This window comes from Nerophis ophidion, linkage group LG02 (genome assembly GCF_033978795.1).
Source record: "Nerophis ophidion isolate RoL-2023_Sa linkage group LG02, RoL_Noph_v1.0, whole genome shotgun sequence".
In the NCBI taxonomy this organism is placed as follows: domain Eukaryota; kingdom Metazoa; phylum Chordata; class Actinopteri; order Syngnathiformes; family Syngnathidae; genus Nerophis; species Nerophis ophidion.
In genome coordinates, this window is record NC_084612.1 from 74960438 (window position 1) to 74977937 (window position 17500).

Below are 17500 nucleotides of genomic sequence, written 5' to 3' on the forward strand. Positions count from 1 at the left end.
ATTTGTGCAGTCCTTTGAGACATTTGTGATTTGGGGCTATATAAATAAACATTGATTGATTGACTAACTGCATGTTGACTACATACGGTGTATGTCTGTGTCCGTGTGTATTCTGACTAACCGCATGTTGACTACATACAGTGTGTGTCTGTGTGTAGTTTGACTAACCACATGTTAATCACATGCAGTGTGTGTGTTCGTGTGTATTCTAACTAAGCACATGTTGACTACATACATAATGTGTGTGTATTCTAAGCACATGTTGACTACATACAGTGTGTGTGTGTGTGTGTGTGTGTGTGTCCGGCCAGTGAATTAGGGAAAGCTTGCCAGTAACAGCAGTAAATAGTTGTTGTGGTGCTGCAGCAGCAGGTATGTGTGTGCATGTGTGTGTGTGCGTGCGTGTGCGGCCAGTGAATCAGGGAAAGCTTGGCAGTAACAGCAGTGAATAGTTGGGGTTGTTGTTGTTGTTGTTGTGCTGCAGCAGGTGTGTGTGTGTGTGAGCACACCTGGAATGTGCGTGCCGTTGTATTTGATGTGCATCTGGTGCAGGCCGGCCTCGGTGGGCGAGTACTGCACTGTCACTGTGCCGTCCATGTTGTCTGTGATGTGAGGCTGGGTGGACTTCCCTGAAGGTGTCAGCACCTCCCCTGAAAGTAGAGTCATGTCTTTAGTGCGGGGGTCCCCAAACTGTAGATTCATGTCTTTAGTGCGGGGGTCCCCAAAACTGTAGAGTCATGCTTTAGTGCAGGGGTCCCCAAACTTATTATGCATATATATGTACATATACACACCTATATAGACACATTATTATACATGTATATATATATGTATAATATATATATATATATATATGTATGTATATACATATACATACATACATACATATACACATTTATATATATATATATATATATATATATATATATATATATATATACACAAAAATACATATACACATTTATATATACACACACACATACATATACATAGATACACACATATATATATATATACACACACACATATATATATATATATATACATACATATATATATATATTTACACACACATTTACATATACATACTGTACACATACATACATATATACACATATATATACACATACATATATATATATACACACATATATTTACATATATATATATACCTATATACATACATATATTATACATATACACACCTCACACACACACACACACACACACAGTTTCGAATCAATACATCTAACTTCAAAATGTGTACTTTGCACACAATAGATTGCATGTGTAGTTAGTCCTCCTTCAGTCCACTACATTCCAGCACTGCAGGTTTGCTCCACAGCTGTTATCATTTCAAGTTAGTCCCTCGCCAAGATGGCGACTATGGAGTTTGGCAAGTATCCATCACTTTGCACTAATAACCTCAGGCATTTCCATCATCCAGGCACGGACAATGTACTACAACGTATGCCCTTAATACTGTCATATTATCAATATTTATTTTAAAACTGAAAATACCTTCTAACCTTCTTTCTGTTAAAACATGTCAGATAGGACAAATAATAAAAAGCTAAACTGCTGAGGATTGTTTTATTATCAAAGGCTGTTTGAATAAGGTTAATTATTATCAGAATAAAATCCTCCCTGAAAACAAAGAAAAAGCTTCTGGTGAGCTGATTTTTATTTATTTTTTTAAAGGTCCTTTGTTCTTCCAACCATTGAGCACTTCAAACATCCAGATGGACTCGATTATAAAAACATACACAATCATTTACCAAAGCATTTCCTCATGTCAGCAACACAAATTGCTAACAGATGTTTGGGAAGCTGCAAGGTCTTCTGTGATCATCATCAGTGTGACCAAAACATTCATCACTACCTTCAATGCTGCTCCACACTGTGTATACACCAGAATATTACAATGTTGCCATAAAGTCCTGTATTTTCTGTAACGCAACTAACAATATGAAAATGTCTTACATTCTGGATTCGTTACACATCAACTGAAATATTGCTAGCCTTTTATTATTTGAATATTGCTGATTATGGCATACAGCTAAAAAAAACCTCAAAAATCCGATTTCAAAAAATTTGAATATTTAGTCAGACCAAGTAAAAAAAAAATATATTTATAACAGCAAAACAAAATCAAACATTTGAAAATGTAAATTAATGGACTCATTACTTGTTTGGGAATCCTTTTGCATGGATGACTGCATCAATGCGGCGTGGCATGGAGGCAATCGGCCTGTGGCATTACTGAAGTGTTATGGATGCCCAGGATGCTTCAATCGGCCTGTGGCATTGCTGAAGTGTTATGGATGCCCAGGATGCTTCAATCAGCCTGTGGCATTGCTGAAGTGTTATGGATGCCCACGATGCTTCAATCAGCCTGTGGCATTGCTGAAGTGTTATGGATGCCCAGGATGCTTCAATCGGCCTGTGGCATTGCTGAAGTGTTATGGATGCCCAGGATGCTTCAATCGGCCTCTGGCATTGCTGAAGTGTTATGGATGCCCAGGATGCTTCAATCAGCCTGTGGCATTGCTGAAGTGTTATGGATGCCCACGATGCTTCAATCAGCCTGTGGCATTGCTGAAGTGTTATGGATGCCCAGGATGCTTCAATCGGCCTGTGGCATTGCTGAAGTGTTATGGATGCCCAGGATGCTTCGATCAGCCTGTGGCATTGCTGAAGTGTAATGGATGCCCAGGATGCTTCAATCAGCCTGTGGCATTGCTGAAGTGTAATGGATGCCCAGGATGCTAAAATCAGCCTGTGGCATTGCTGAGGTGTTATGGATGCCCAGGATGCTTCAATCAGCCTGTGGCATTGCTGAGGTGTTATGGATGCCCAGGATGCTTCAATCAGCCTGTGGCATTGCTGAAGTGTTATGGATGCCCAGGATGCTTCAATCAGCCTGTGGCATTGCTGAAGTGTTATGGATGCCCACGATGCTTCAATCAGCCTGTGGCATTGCTGAAGTGTTATGGATGCCCAGGATGCCTCAATCGGCCTGTGGCATTGCTGAAGTGTTATGGATGCCCAGGATGCTTCGATCAGCCTGTGGCATTGCTGAAGTGTTATGGATGCCCAGGATGCTTCAATCAGCCTGTGGCATTGCTGAAGTGTAATGGATGCCCAGGATGCTTCAATCAGCCTGTGGCATTGCTGAGGTGTTATGGATGCCCAGGATGCTTCAATCAGCCTGTGGCATTGCTGAGGTGTTATGGATGCCCAGGATGCTTCAATCAGCCTGTGGCATTGCTGAGGGGTTATGGATGCCCAGGATGCTTCAATCAGCCTGTGGCATTGCTGAAGTGTTATGGATGCCCAGGATGCTTCAATCAGCCTGTGGCATTGCTGAAGTGTTATGGATGCCCAGGATGCTTCAATCAACCTGTGGCATTGCTGAGGTGTTATGGATGCCCAGGATGCTTCAATCAGCCTGTGGCATTGCTGAAGTGTTATGGATGCCCAGGATGCTTCAATCAGCCAGTGGCATTGCTGAAGTGTTATGGATGCCCAGGATGCTTCAATCAGCCTGTGGCATTGCTGAGGTGTTATGGATGCCCAGGATGCTTCAGCTTTAGCTCATTTGCATTATTGGGTCTGGTGTCTTTCAGCTTCATCACAATAACCCACGTATTCTCTATGGGGTTCAGGTCAGGGGCAGGCCATTTAAGGACAGGCAGGGTTTGGTGCTAGCGGGGTGTATAATATAGCCAGGAATAGTCACGGATGCATGGGATTATGGGTAATTGTCATGTTGCGTTTAAAATGGGTTACAGTGCGGATGTTCTCCCGAAATGTGTTTGTCATTCTTGTTTGGTGTGGGTTCACAGTGTGGCGCATATTAGCAAGAGTGTTAAAGTTGTTTATATCACAACCTTCAGTGTAACCTGTATGGCTGTTGAACAACTATGCCTTGTAGTCGTGTACGTGTACCTGTGGTAGCCACATACATGTTACTGGGCTGGCAAGCGGTCTGTACATGTTGTAGAAGGTGTCAAAGGCAATGTCTACATAGCACGCCCTTATTGTTGTTCTCTGAGTGACCACCAGCAGATAGTCGCGAGAATGGTTGCAGTTCCCATTGTCTTCTTTATTTTGTGAAACAGGTAAAATGGCTCTTTGATTGGTAAAGTTTGCCGACCCCTGCTCTAGCGCCTTGACTTCCAAATTATGTTAGATCCACTATGGACTGGACTCTCACTATTATGTTAGATCCACTATGGATCGGACTCTCACTATTATGTTAGATCCACTATGGACTGGACTCCCACTATTATGTTAGATCCACTATGGGCCGGACTCTCACACTATTATGTTAGATCCACTTTGGACTGGACTCTAACACTATTATGTAAGATCCACTATGGACTGGACTCTCACACTATTATGTTAGATCCACTATGGACTGGACTCTCACACTATTATGTTAGATCCACTATGGACTGGACTCTCACACTATTATGTTAGATCCACTATGGACTGGACTCTCACTATTATGTTAGATCCACTATGGACTGGACTCTCACTATTATGTTAGATCCACTATGGACTGGACTCTCACTATTATGTTAGATCCACTATGGACTGGACTCTCACTATTATGTTAAATCCACTATGGACTGGACTCTCACTATTATGTTAGATCCACTATGGACTGGACTCTCACTATTATGTTAGATCCACTATGGACTGGACTCTCACTATTATGTTAGATCCACTATGGACTGGACTCTCACTATTATGTTAGATCCACTATGGACTGGACTCTCACTATTATGTTAAATCCACTATGGACTGGACTCTCACTATTATGTTAGATCCACTATGTTTATTTGAAAGATCCAATGACCCAAACACGTGGCGAGCTTGTCAACAACAAGCAGTGGCCGCACATGACTGGACCAGCAATCATTGGGAAAACATGGAGTGTCTCTCACCGGTGATTTGTCCCCTCTGGACGGAGAAAGGTATGACCAGGTCAAAAGATCTGAAGCTGCCTCCGTTTACGCTGTCACTGACCACCTCATAGTGGTCTGAGGTCGCCTGCTGGAGACAAGACAGGAGCTAATCAGTGGCCATCGCTAAAAAGGTCACTTCTAGTTTCGGACTTAGATTGGTCACGTCTAGTCTCGGACTTATATTGGTCACATCTAGTCTCGGGCTTGGTCACAACTAGTCTCGGACTTAGATTGGTCCAACCTAGTCTTAGTATGGTCATATCACATCTAGTCTCGAACTTAGATTGTTGGCCACGTCTAGTCTTGGACTTAGATTGGTCTCATCTAGTCTCGGACTTAGACTGGTCACGTCTAGTCTTGGACTTAGATTCGTCAAATCTAGTCTTAGATTGGTCATATCACATCTAGTCTCGGACTTGGTTGTTGGTCACGTCTAGTCTTACATTGGTCATATCACATCTAGTCTCGGACTTAGATTGGTCTTGTCTAGTCTTGGACTTAGATTGGTCTCATCTAGTCTCGGACTTGGTCACATCTAGTCTCGGACTTAGATTGGTCTCATCTAGTCTCGGGCTTGGTCACAACTAGTCTTGGACTTAGATTGGTCTCATTTAGTCTCGGACTTAAATTTGTCACATCTAGTCTCGGACTTGGATTTGTCACATCTGCTCTCGGACTTGGATTGGTCTCATCTAGTCTCAGACTTAGTCACAACTAGTCTCGGACTTAGATTGGTCACAACTAGTCTCGGACTTAGATTGGTCACATCTAGTCTCGGACTTAGATTGGTCACATCTAGTCTCGGACTTAGATTGGTCACATCTAGTCTCGGACTTAGATTGGTCACATCTAGTCTCGGACTTAGATTGGTCACATCTAGTCTCGGACTTAGATTGGTCACATCTAGTCTCGGACTTAGATTGGTCACATCTAGTCTCGGACTTAGATTGGTCACATCTAGTCTCGGACTTAGATTGGTCACATCTAGTCTCGGACTTAGATTGGTCTCATCTAGTCTCGGACTTAGATTGGTCACGTCTAGTCTCGGACTTAGATTGGTCACGTCTAGTCTCGGATTTAGATTGGTCACGTCTAGTCTCGGACTTAGATTGGTCACGTCTAGTCTCGGACTTAGATTGGTCACTTCTAGTCTCGGACTTAGATTGGTCACGTCTAGTCTCGGACTTAGATTGGTCACGTCTAGTCTCGGACTTAGATTGGTCACGTCTAGTCTCGGACTTAGATTGGTCTCGTCTAGTCTCGGACTTAGATTGGTCTCGTCTAGTCTCATATACATAGGTTATATATACACATACATACACTATATATATATATATATATATATATATATATATGTAATTCAGCAGCATGTGTCCTGATGAAGACCAGAAGGCGGGCTCACATTACACCAGTTTTAAAATCTCTGCATTAACTCCCCGTGTGTGTCAGGATCAATTTTAAGGTTTTTCTTAGGGTTTATAAATGTTCTTTTTTTAATGGTAATGGACCTTCTTATCTTTAAGATATACTTTTACCCTTATCCTTATGTTTTTACCAGTTTTTTAGGTTAAAGTGTTTTATATATTGTGCTTTTTAAAATTGTTATTCTTCATTGAATTTATTTAATTTCCGGCAACTTGGTGCACTCCTGTTCCAAGAAAAAAACTGTTAATAAATTGTTTTTTTTCTTTGTTGTAAATAAGGATGCAGAGGTGTACTTATATTTTCTTCTCACAATGTGTCGACTTTTTTGCTTATATAATTGGGTCTTATATGTTTCTGTTTCTGTAATAATACAATATTTTCACATAAAGTTATTACTTTATGTAAAAATAATTACTTTTTAATGCAAAATGGTGACATTTGAAAGATCAAATTCAGACTTTTATCCCAATATTGCCATTGTTTTTGTTCTTGTAAAATAGCGATATTTTTTGAGTATGTATTTACTTTGCCAAGTAAAATTCCGATTGTTACTATAATATCGTTACTATAATATCGCCAAAATGTTAAGGTTTTCTTATAAAATTGTGACTTTTGTTGAATAAAATCACGACACAACATTTAAGCTTTTCTTGTGAAATTGTGACTGTTATTCCAACTTTTATCATAATATTGCAGAAATATGAAAAATAATGCCTTTTTTTATAATACTGCCAAAATTCTAACTTTTTCTTCTGAAATTGTGACCTTTTTCTTGTGAAATTCCAACTCAAGCTATTTTATATTTGTATAGTATGTATATATTATTCATGTTGTAAATACACTACTTTATATATTTGGAAAGGCTGGGCATTTTTCGGAGGTCTCCAGAAGGTAACAAATACAAGAATGTGTGTGTGTGTGTGTGTGTGTGTGTGTGTGTGTGTGTGTGTGTGTGTGTGTGTGTGTTTGTGTGTGTGTCGTACCCAGGGTCGAAAGCCAGCCCCCAAGGGAGCAGCTTGTTGCTGCAGCGAAGTGTGTTCCTGGATGATGGGGACCTCGTTGGTGGCCTGCATAGACGACAGGAAGGTTTTAGGGTCCACACATCTGGACTCTAAAACCCTAGTTCCAGTCTTCCTGAGGACTGGAACTAGGGTTGTACGGTATATCGGTACTTGTATAGTACCGCCATAATAATGAATCCTATTTGGTACTATAAGGCCTCTAAAAAGTACCGGTTCCACCCCGCCCCTTTTCTTTAATGGGCATGATGGTCATTAGAGGAGCATGTTCGGCAGCGCGCGCACACTGAGTACTTACAAGCAGACACAGTGGGCCGACAGAAACAGGAGAATGGACGCATTTTGGTTAAAAAGTAAAGATAAAGTTGAAGTTCTAACACTGAAACACCCTCAGGAAGAGCTGCTTGTAGACATGGATAGCTAGCTAGCGGCTAACGTCTATCCACAGTGTTTTAGCTACTTCTAAATCACTAATCCTCGCCTCCATGGAGACAAATAAAGTACATTTCTTATAAGTATCCAAGATTAAATGTGACCAACCTAAGTCCGAGACTAAATCCGACCAAGTCCAAGACTAGATGCGACCAATCTAAGTCTGAGACTAGATGTGACCAAGTCCGAGACTAGATGCGACCAATCAAAGTCCGAGACTAGTGTGACCGAGTCCGAGACTAGATGCGACCAATCAAAGTCCGAGACTAGTGTGACCAAGTCCGAGACTAGATGCGACCAATCAAAGTCCAAGTCAAGATATGACCAATCTAAGTCCGAGACTAGATGCACATCTAGTCTTCAACTGAGATTGGTCACATCTAGTCTTAGATTGGTCATATCACATCTAGTCTCGTACTTAGATTGGTCTCGTCTAGTCTCGGACTTAAATTGGTCACATCTAGTCTCGGACTTGGTCACAACTAGTCTCGGACTTAGATAGGGACTTAGATAGGTCACATCTAGTCCCGGGATTGGTCACAACTAGTCTCGGACTTAGATTGGTCACATCTAGTCTCGGGCTTGGTCACAACTAGTCTCGGACTTAGATTGGTCAAACCTAGTCTTAGATTGGTCATATCACATCTAGTCTCACACTTAGATTGTTGGTCACGTCTTGTCTTGGACTTAGATTGGTCTCATCTAGTCTCGGACTTAGATTGGTCACATCTAGTCTCGGACTTGGATTGGTCACATCTAGTCTCGGACTTGGATTGGTCACATCTAGTCTCGGACTTGGATTGGTCTCATCTAGTCTCGAACTTAGATTGGTCACATCTAGACTCGGGCTTGGTCACAACTACTCTCTGACTTAGATTGGTCACATCTAGTCTTAAATTGGTCATATCACATCTAGTCTCGGACTTAGATTGGTCACATCTAGTATCGGGCTTGGTCACAATTAGTCTCGGACTTAGATTTGTCAAATCTAGTCTTAGATTGGTCATATCACATCTAGTCTCAAACTTAGATTGTTGGTCACGTCTAGTCTTGGACTTAGATTGGTCTCATCTAGTCTCGGACTTGGTCACATCTAGTCTCGGACTTGGATTGGTCTCATCTAGTCTCAGACTTAGATTGGTCACATCTAGACTCGGGCTTGGTCACAACTAGTCTCGGACTTAGATTGGTCACATCTAGTCTCGGACTTGGTCACAACTAGTCTTGGAGTTAGATTGGTCACGTCTAGTCTCGGACTTAGATTGGTCACAACTAGTCTCGGACTTAGATTGGTCACATCTAGTCTCGGACTTAGATTGGTCACATCTAGTCTCGGACTTAGATTGGTCACATCTAGTCTCGGACTTAGATTGGTCACATCTAGTCTCGGACTTAGATTGGTCACATCTAGTCTCGGACTTAGATTGGTCACATCTAGTCTCGGACTTAGATTGGTCACATCTAGTCTCGGACTTAGATTGGTCACATCTAGTCTCGGACTTAGATTGGTCACATCTAGTCTCGGACTTAGATTGGTCACATCTAGACTCGGGCTTGGTCACAACTAGTCTTGGACTTAGATTGGTCACATCTAGTCTCGGACTTAGATTGGTCACATCTAGTCTCGGACTTAGATTGGTCACATCTAGACTCGGGCTTGGTCACAACTAGTCTCGGACTTAGATTGGTCACATCTAGTCTCGGACTTAGATTGGTCACATCTAGTCTCGGACTTGGTCACAACTAGTCTTGGAGTTAGATTGGTCACGTCTAGTCTCGGACTTAGATTGGTCACAACTAGTCTCGGACTTAGATTGGTCACATCTAGTCTCGGACTTAGATTGGTCACATCTAGTCTCGGACTTAGATTGGTCACATCTAGTCTCGGACTTAGATTGGTCACATCTAGTCTCGGACTTAGATTGGTCACATCTAGTCTTGGACTTAGATTGGTCACATCTAGTCTCGGACTTAGATTGGTCACATCTAGACTCGGGCTTGGTCACAACTAGTCTTGGACTTAGATTGGTCACATCTAGTCTCGGACTTAGATTGGTCACATCTAGTCTCGGACTTAGATTGGTCACATCTAGTCTCGGACTTAGATTGGTCAAATCTAGTCTCGGACTTAGATTGGTCACATCTAGTCTCGGACTTAGATTGGTCACATCTAGTCTCGGACTTAGATTGGTCACATCTAGTCTCGGACTTAGATTGGTCACATCTAGTCTCGGACTTAGATTGGTCATGTCTAGTCTCGGACTTAGATTGGTCACATGCGCCTTATAATTGGGTGCGCCTTTTGTATGAAAAAAGTCCTGAATAGACCTGGCCTATGGTCCAGAAAATAGGGTAATGCCTGACCTTGGTCTTGTCTACTCCGCCAGGGTCCAACTCGTGGTCCACCATGTCTGACTCACCGTGACCTTGAAGGGACTTCCAGGTATGTTCTCTCCTCCAAAGCGCACGAAGATGACGTAGTTCCCGGGTTCCATGGCCGTGCAAAAAATGTCAAAGGTGCCGTCCTCGTTCTCCAGGACCTCGGCGTCCACCTCGCTGCCGTCGGGCCGCACGACCACACAGTTGACTTTGCCGTTCCCGGCTCCTTTGGCGTTGACCAGCAGGGCCAGCTCCTCGCCGATGGCCACCCTGGGACCAACACCGGGGCCTGGGAGGAAGAACATCAACATGTTTGATGCTCTGAAATGAAAGATGTTTCATTTTGTAGAAAAGTGGCGACGGACCGGTGGCGATGCACTTGCTGGCGTCCCCCGTGGCCGTGGCCTGGACTTTGTAGGGCGAGGTCAGGATGTCATCGCCGCCGTACTTGACGACGATGGTGTAGCGGCCCGTCCGGTCGGGGATGTAGGACACCTGGTACGTGTCGTCTTGGTTGTCATGGATACTGGGCAGCTTGGGTTTACCATCCTGGTCCTGGGGGAGGTGGAGTACAAGACTATCAAACATCAAAGACACGTGCCTGACTTGGACTTTTCGTACAAACGCTTCGTGGAGCCAAGACCAAGGAGTCCAAGGTGAGACCAGGACGAGCAACTAAGTCAACCAAGAGGACTCACAATCCAAGAGAGTAAGAATGCAGCAATTTTACTTCAATAATATTTACATTTGTATAGTTAAACAATAATTAAGTCAATAGGAAAAACTCAACCCAATGGGATGACAATGAGAAACCTTGGAGAGGACCGCAGATGTAAAAGGTGTCACTCACGTTGATGACTGAAAGTAAGTTCCTGTAAAAGGTGTCACTCATGGTGATGACTGAAAGTTCCTGTTAAAGGTGTCACTCACGGTGATGACTGAAAGTAAGTTCCTGTAAAAGGTGTCACTCACGGTGATGACTGAAAGTAAGTTCCTGTAAAAGGTGTCGCTCATGGTGATGACTGAAAGTTCCTGTTAAAGGTGTCACTCACGGTGATGACTGAAAGTAAGTTCCTGTAAAAGGTGTCACTCACGGTGATGACTGAAAGTAAGTTCCTGTAAAAGGTTGTCACTCACGGTGATGACTGAAAGTAAGTTCCTGTAAAAGGTTGTCACTCACGGTGATGACTGAAAGTAAGTTCCTGTAAAAGGTGTCACTCACGGTGATGACTGAAAGTAAGTTCCTGTAAAAGGTGTCACTCACGGTGATGACTGAAAGTAAGTTCCTGTAAAAGGTTGTCACTCACGGTGATGACTGAAAGTAAGTTCCTGTAAAAGGTTGTCACTCACGGTGATGACTGAAAGTAAGTTCCTGTAAAAGGTGTCACTCACGGTGATGACTGAAAGTAAGTTCCTGTAAAAGGTGTCACTCACGGTGATGACTGAAAGTTCCTGTACTCACGGTGATGACTGAAAGTAAGTTCCTGTAAAAGGTGTCACTCACGGTGATGACTGAAAGTAAGTTCCTGTAAAAGGTGTCACTCACGGTGATGACTGAAAGTAAGTTCCTGTAAAAGGTGTCACTCACGGTGATGACTGAAAGTAAGTTCCTGTAAAAGGTGTCACTCACGGTGATGACTGAAAGTAAGTTCCTGTAAAAGGTGTCACTCACGGTGATGACTGAAAGTAAGTTCCTGTAAAAGGTGTCACTCACGGTGATGACTGAAAGTAAGTTCCTGTAAAAGATGTCACTCACGGTGATGACTGAAAGTTCCTGTACTCACGGTGATGACTGAAAGTAAGTTCCTGTAAAAGGTGTCACTCACGGTGATGACTGAAAGTAAGTTCCTGTAAAAGGTGTCACTCAAGGTGATGACTGAAAGTAAGTTCCTGTAAAAGGTGTCACTCACGGTGATGACTGAAAGTAAGTTCCTGTAAAAGGTGTCACTCACGGTGATGACTGAAAGTAAGTTCCTGTAAAAGGTGTCACTCACGGTGATGACTGAAAGTAAGTTCCTGTAAAAGGTGTCCCTCACGGTGATGACTGAAAGTAAGTTCCTGTAAAAGGTGTCACTCACGGTGATGACTGAAAGTAAGTTCCTGTAAAAGGTGTCACTCACGGTGATGACTGAAAGTAAGTTCCTGTAAAAGGTGTCACTCACGGTGATGACTGAAAGTAAGTTCCTGTAAAAGGTGTCCCTCACGGTGATGACTGAAAGTAAGTTCCTGTAAAAGGTGTCACTCACGGTGATGACTGAAAGTAAGTTCCTGTAAAAGGTGTCCCTCACGGTGATGACTGAAAGTAAGTTCCTGTAAAAGGTGTCACTCACGGTGATGACTGAAAGTAAGTTCCTGTAAAAGGTGTCACTCACGGTGATGACTGAAAGTAAGTTCCTGTAAAAGGTGTCACTCACGGTGATGACTGAAAGTAAGTTCCTGTAAAAGGTGTCCCTCACGGTGATGACTGAAAGTAAGTTCCTGTAAAAGGTGTCACTCACGGTGATGACTGAAAGTAAGTTCCTGTAAAAGATGTCACTCACGGTGATGAGCACGCTGAGTTGTCCTTGGCCCGCTTGCCTGGCGTCAATGTTGAAGTCCACCGGGAAGCTGGCCAGGACTTTGCCGGTCAGGCCGGGGCCGCTGGCTCGCACTTTGCTGGCGTCGTGAGTGGGCAGGACCCGAAACCTGAAGGGGCTGAAGAGAAACAACAAATAAATAAAACATTTCCTTTATTTAATCCCGATTCTAAATTGAGAGAAAAATTAAACCAAATATCAATTTGAATTTTTATTCAATTTTTTTAATTGTCTACTCGTAGTGTTGATGTAGATCAGGAGTGTCCAAACTACGAGTCCAATAAAGAATTAGTCAGCGGTCTTATATTGGCCATGTTGTCGCCATCTGGTGGCCAACAAAATAAAGTTAGAAGGCTATTAATTGTACATCAATGTGATTAAACGCACAGCATGTACTTGTATTACCCAATCCAAACAACCTTCCCTAGTCATGGCGCAGGAAAAAAAATCCGAACATGGTCACACATTACACAACCTGCTCATTGAACTTTGTGGATATAATAAAAGAAATGTCCAATGAATAGAGATGTCCGATAATGGCTTTTTTGCCGATATCCCGATATTGTCCAACTCTTAATTACCGATTCCAATATGGATATATATACAGTTGTGGAATGAACACATTATTATGTCTAATTTTGTTGTGATGCCCGGCTGGATGCATTAAACAATGTAACAAGGTTTTTGCAAAATAAATCAACTCAAGTTATGGAAAAAAAAAATATTCATAAAGTGCATTCTTTTTTTGAACATGCCTCAAAAACAGCAGCTTGGAATTTGGGACATGCTCTCTCTGAGAGAGCATGAGGAGGTTGAGGTGGGCGGGGTTGATGTGGTGGTGGTGGTGGGGTGGGGTCGCGAGAGGGGTGTATATTGTAGCATCCCGCAAAAGTTAGGGCTGCAAGGGATTCTGGGTATTTGTTCTGTTGTGTATATGTTGTGTTACGGTGCAGATGTTCTCCCAAAATGTGTTTGTCATTCTTGTTGGGTGTGGGTTCACAGTGGGGCGCATATTTGTAATCTGTGTTAAAGTTGTTTATACGGCCACCCTCAGTGTGACCTGTATGGTTGTTGACCAAGTATGCCTCAAGGGGTTCTGGGTATTTGTTCTGTTGTGTATTGTGTTACGGTGCAGATGTTCTCCCAAAATGTGTTTGTCATTCTTGTTGGGTGTGGGTTCACAGTGGGGCGCATATTTGTAACAGTGTTAAAGTTGTTTATACGGCCACCCTCAGTGTGACCTGTATGGTTGTTGACCAAGTATGCCTCAGGGGGTTCTGGGTATTTGTTCTGTTGTGTATATATTGTGTTACGGTGCAGATGTTCTCCCAAAATGTGTTTGTCATTCTTGTTTGGTGTGGGTTCACAGTGGGGCGCATATTTGTAACAGTGTTAGAGTTGTTTATACGGCCACCCTCAGTGTGACCTGTATGGTTGTTGATCAAGTATGCATTGCATTCACTTGTGTGTGTGAAAAGCCGTAGGTATTATGTGATTGGGCCGGCACGCAAAGGCAGTGCCTTTAAGGTTTATTTTATTGGCGTATATAACTCCGTACAGCGGTGTTTTAATAAGTCATGAATTTTACTTTTTGAAACATACTGATAATTTCCGATATAACATTTTAAAGCATTTATTGGCCAATAATATCATCAGTCTGAAATGATCAGACATCTCTAAAATTACCCAATCCAAAACAACCTTCCCTAGTCATGGTGCAGGAAAAAAAAAATCGGAACATGGTCACACATTACACAACCTGCTCATTGAACTTTGTGGATATTATTATAAAAAAACGTCCAATCAGCAAAACAAAATCAAACCTACAGCCATCAAAGGGAAAATGCTAAACATTCCCTCCACTCTTTTACATGTTTGGCACATTTTAGCTGCTTTCTACAGAAGTATACAAGGATCAAATTATCACATACTCTTAATAGCCAAATATATTCATTATTAATTATATATGCAATTCATTAGTCCAATAATATGTGATCATATATACATATTGAACACGAATAGTTACTTTACTACCAATGTGGCCCCCACTGTTCAAGTTGGACACCCCTGATTATTTATTGTGTTTCCGCTGTAATGAAGTATGTTTACCTGGAGGGGACGTCCTCCTCCCCATACAGGACGTCCACACTGTACATTCCCTCCCCAGAGGGCGTGTAGGACACGGTGTGGGTTCCGTCCCGGTTGTCCACCACCTCCACGGGCTCCAAGGCACCTCTGGGGGCCGCCACGGTCACGGCAAGCGGGGCCTTGCCCGCCTTCCTGCAGTCCACAGTGAAGGACTGAGGAATGTGGGCCCTGACCCCTTGACCCACACCTGGACCGGACACCTTGACCTTGTAGGGGTCCACAGTGTCCTGCACAGGCACCTTGAAGGGACTTCCTGGAAACCAGAACAGGAAGAGCGTTGGTTGACGGGACTTTTCACCTGTCTGAGGTGGCCCCGCCCACTTTGACCAAAATCCCCCCCAAACTTGTCCCAACCGTTTGTGCCGTTTATACAGTTTGATTTATTATAACATGTTATGTTTTTTACAGTTTTTAAGTTAACACTTTCTGAATTTACAGATTTTAAGTTACGGCAACATTTTCTGTTTTTACAGTTTTTAAGTTATTATAACATTTTCAGTTTTTTACAGCAGTTTTTTTTTTTTTTTACAGATTTGAAGTTATTGTAACGTCTTTACAGTTTTTAAGTTATTATAACATTTTATGTTTTTTACAGATTTTAAGTTATTATAACATTCTGTTTCTACAGACTTTAAGTTACGGTAACATTTTCAGTTAGTTTTTTACAGTTTTTAAGTTATAACATTTTTAGTTTTTTTACAGATTTTTAGTTATTGTAACATTTTATGGTTTTTACAGTTTTTAAGTTATTATAACATTTTATGGTCTTTATATAACATTTTTTTTTTTCAGTTTAAGTTATAACATTTTATGGTTTTTACAGTTTTAAGTTATTTTAAATTTTATGTTGTTGTTTTTCACAGTTTTTAAGTTATTATAACATTTTCAGTTTTTTACAGATTTTAAGTTATAACATTCTGTTTTTACAGATTTTAGGTTACGGTAACATTTTCAGTTTTTTTTTTACAGTTTTTAAGTTATAACATTTTCAGTTTTTTACAGATTTGAAGTTATTGTAACATTTTATGGTTTTTACAGTTTTGAAGTTATTAATGGTCTTTATATAACATTTTGTTTTTTACAGTTTAAGTTATAACATTTTATGGTTTTTACAGTTTTAAGTTATTTTAAATTTTATGTTTATTTTACAGATTTTAAGTTATTATAACACTTTCTGTTTTTTACGGATTTTAAGTTATTGTAACATTTTACATTTTATGGTTTTTAAGTTATTATAGCATTTGATGTTTTTTACAGTCTTTAGTTTATCATAACACTTTATGGTTTTTACAGTTTTGAAGTTATAACATTTTATGGTTTTTACAATTTTTAAGTTGTAACATTTAACGTTTTTTTACTGTTTCTAAATTTTCTAAAGACATTTTATTCTTTTTACAATTTTTAAGTTGTAACATTTAAGGTTTTTCACAATTTTGAAGTTATAACATTTTATGGTTTTTACAGTTTAAGTTATAGCATTTAATGTTTTTTACATTGTTTAAGTTATCATAACATGTTATGATTTTCACAGTTTTAAGTTATTTTAGCATTTATTGTTTTTTATTTACAGTTTTTAGGTTATTATAACATTTTGTGGTTTTTACCGTTTTTAGTTATAACATTTTATGGTTTTTACAGTTTTTAAGTTAGTATACCATATGGCTTTTGTTATTAACATGTAATTAACATTTTAATAATCATAACTTTACCCCAACTATGCCAAAATCTCTCTAAACGTGGCAAACATTTTTGGGTTGAAATATAAGTTTTTAAGTTAACGTTTTATGGATTTATGTCATTTAGGTGTAATTATTGTGTTATTAATCATAACTAAACCCCCGAAATGTGTCAAACTCTCCCCACGCGTGTCCCATTTGTTTGTTTGTGCTGAAAACATTTTTTGGTTAAGTTATTAAAAACTGCTGATAAACGTGTTGGAGGCCCATTTATTACGTAACACGTTCATGTTTATCAAAGAAGCTTTTCAAGCCAGATTGAAGTCCATGTGGAGGTGAAGTATTATTATTCCTTGTCCTCACCAGGGATGTGTTGTCCTCCGTACATGATGTTGACGTCATAGAGGCCGGCCGTGAAGGGAACATACTCCACGCTGCAGCTGCCATCTTTGTTGTCTTTGCACGCCATCTTGGACTCGGAAGGACCCTCCACGGTGATGCCAAGGTCGCCCGTGCCTGCTCCCCTGCTCAAGTGTTTGATATCTAAGAACGAGGCACTGAAACACACGCGGATCTCAGCTCTGGTCTACCTGGTGATGATGTTGAAGCTGTTGGTCTTGTCAGTGAGGCCTTTCTGGAGGCCGGGCCCCGTGGCCGTCACCCTGGTGGGGTCACAGCCCTCGGACACAGAAACCTTCACAGGGCTCTTTAGGACCGGGGTGTTGTCATAGAGAACCTGGACACTGTGGTCCCCTGAAAGACAAAGAACAGTCAATTCTGGATTATAAGCCGCTACTTTTATTGAGTTGTTGAGTCTGTTTAGCTGATTGGAAAGCTAGCTTGCGCAGCTAGTGGGTCCATGACCATGA

At 41.3% G+C, this 17500-nt stretch overlaps 1 protein-coding gene across 2 annotated transcripts in view; it reads right to left on the bottom strand.

Moving 5' to 3' along the window:
• LOC133545408 (filamin-B-like) overlaps positions 1–17500 on the bottom strand; it is a 99945-nt gene that overhangs the window by 13791 nt on the left and 68654 nt on the right. The window contains exons 27-35 of one of the 2 annotated variants that reach the window (XM_061890979.1): positions 17222–17384; positions 16995–17155; positions 14917–15208; positions 12772–12925; positions 10597–10786; positions 10273–10520; positions 7385–7468; positions 4956–5061; positions 510–650 (exon numbers count right to left, since the gene is read on the bottom strand). In XM_061890979.1, coding sequence (XP_061746963.1) covers positions 510–650; positions 4956–5061; positions 7385–7468; positions 10273–10520; positions 10597–10786; positions 12772–12925; positions 14917–15208; positions 16995–17155; positions 17222–17384 — 1539 coding nt within the window. Of the gene's footprint in view, positions 1–509; positions 651–4955; positions 5065–7384; positions 7469–10272; positions 10521–10596; positions 10787–12771; positions 12926–14916; positions 15209–16994; positions 17156–17221; positions 17385–17500 lie in introns of both variants that reach the window. The other variant, XM_061890970.1, reaches the window with a different exon arrangement.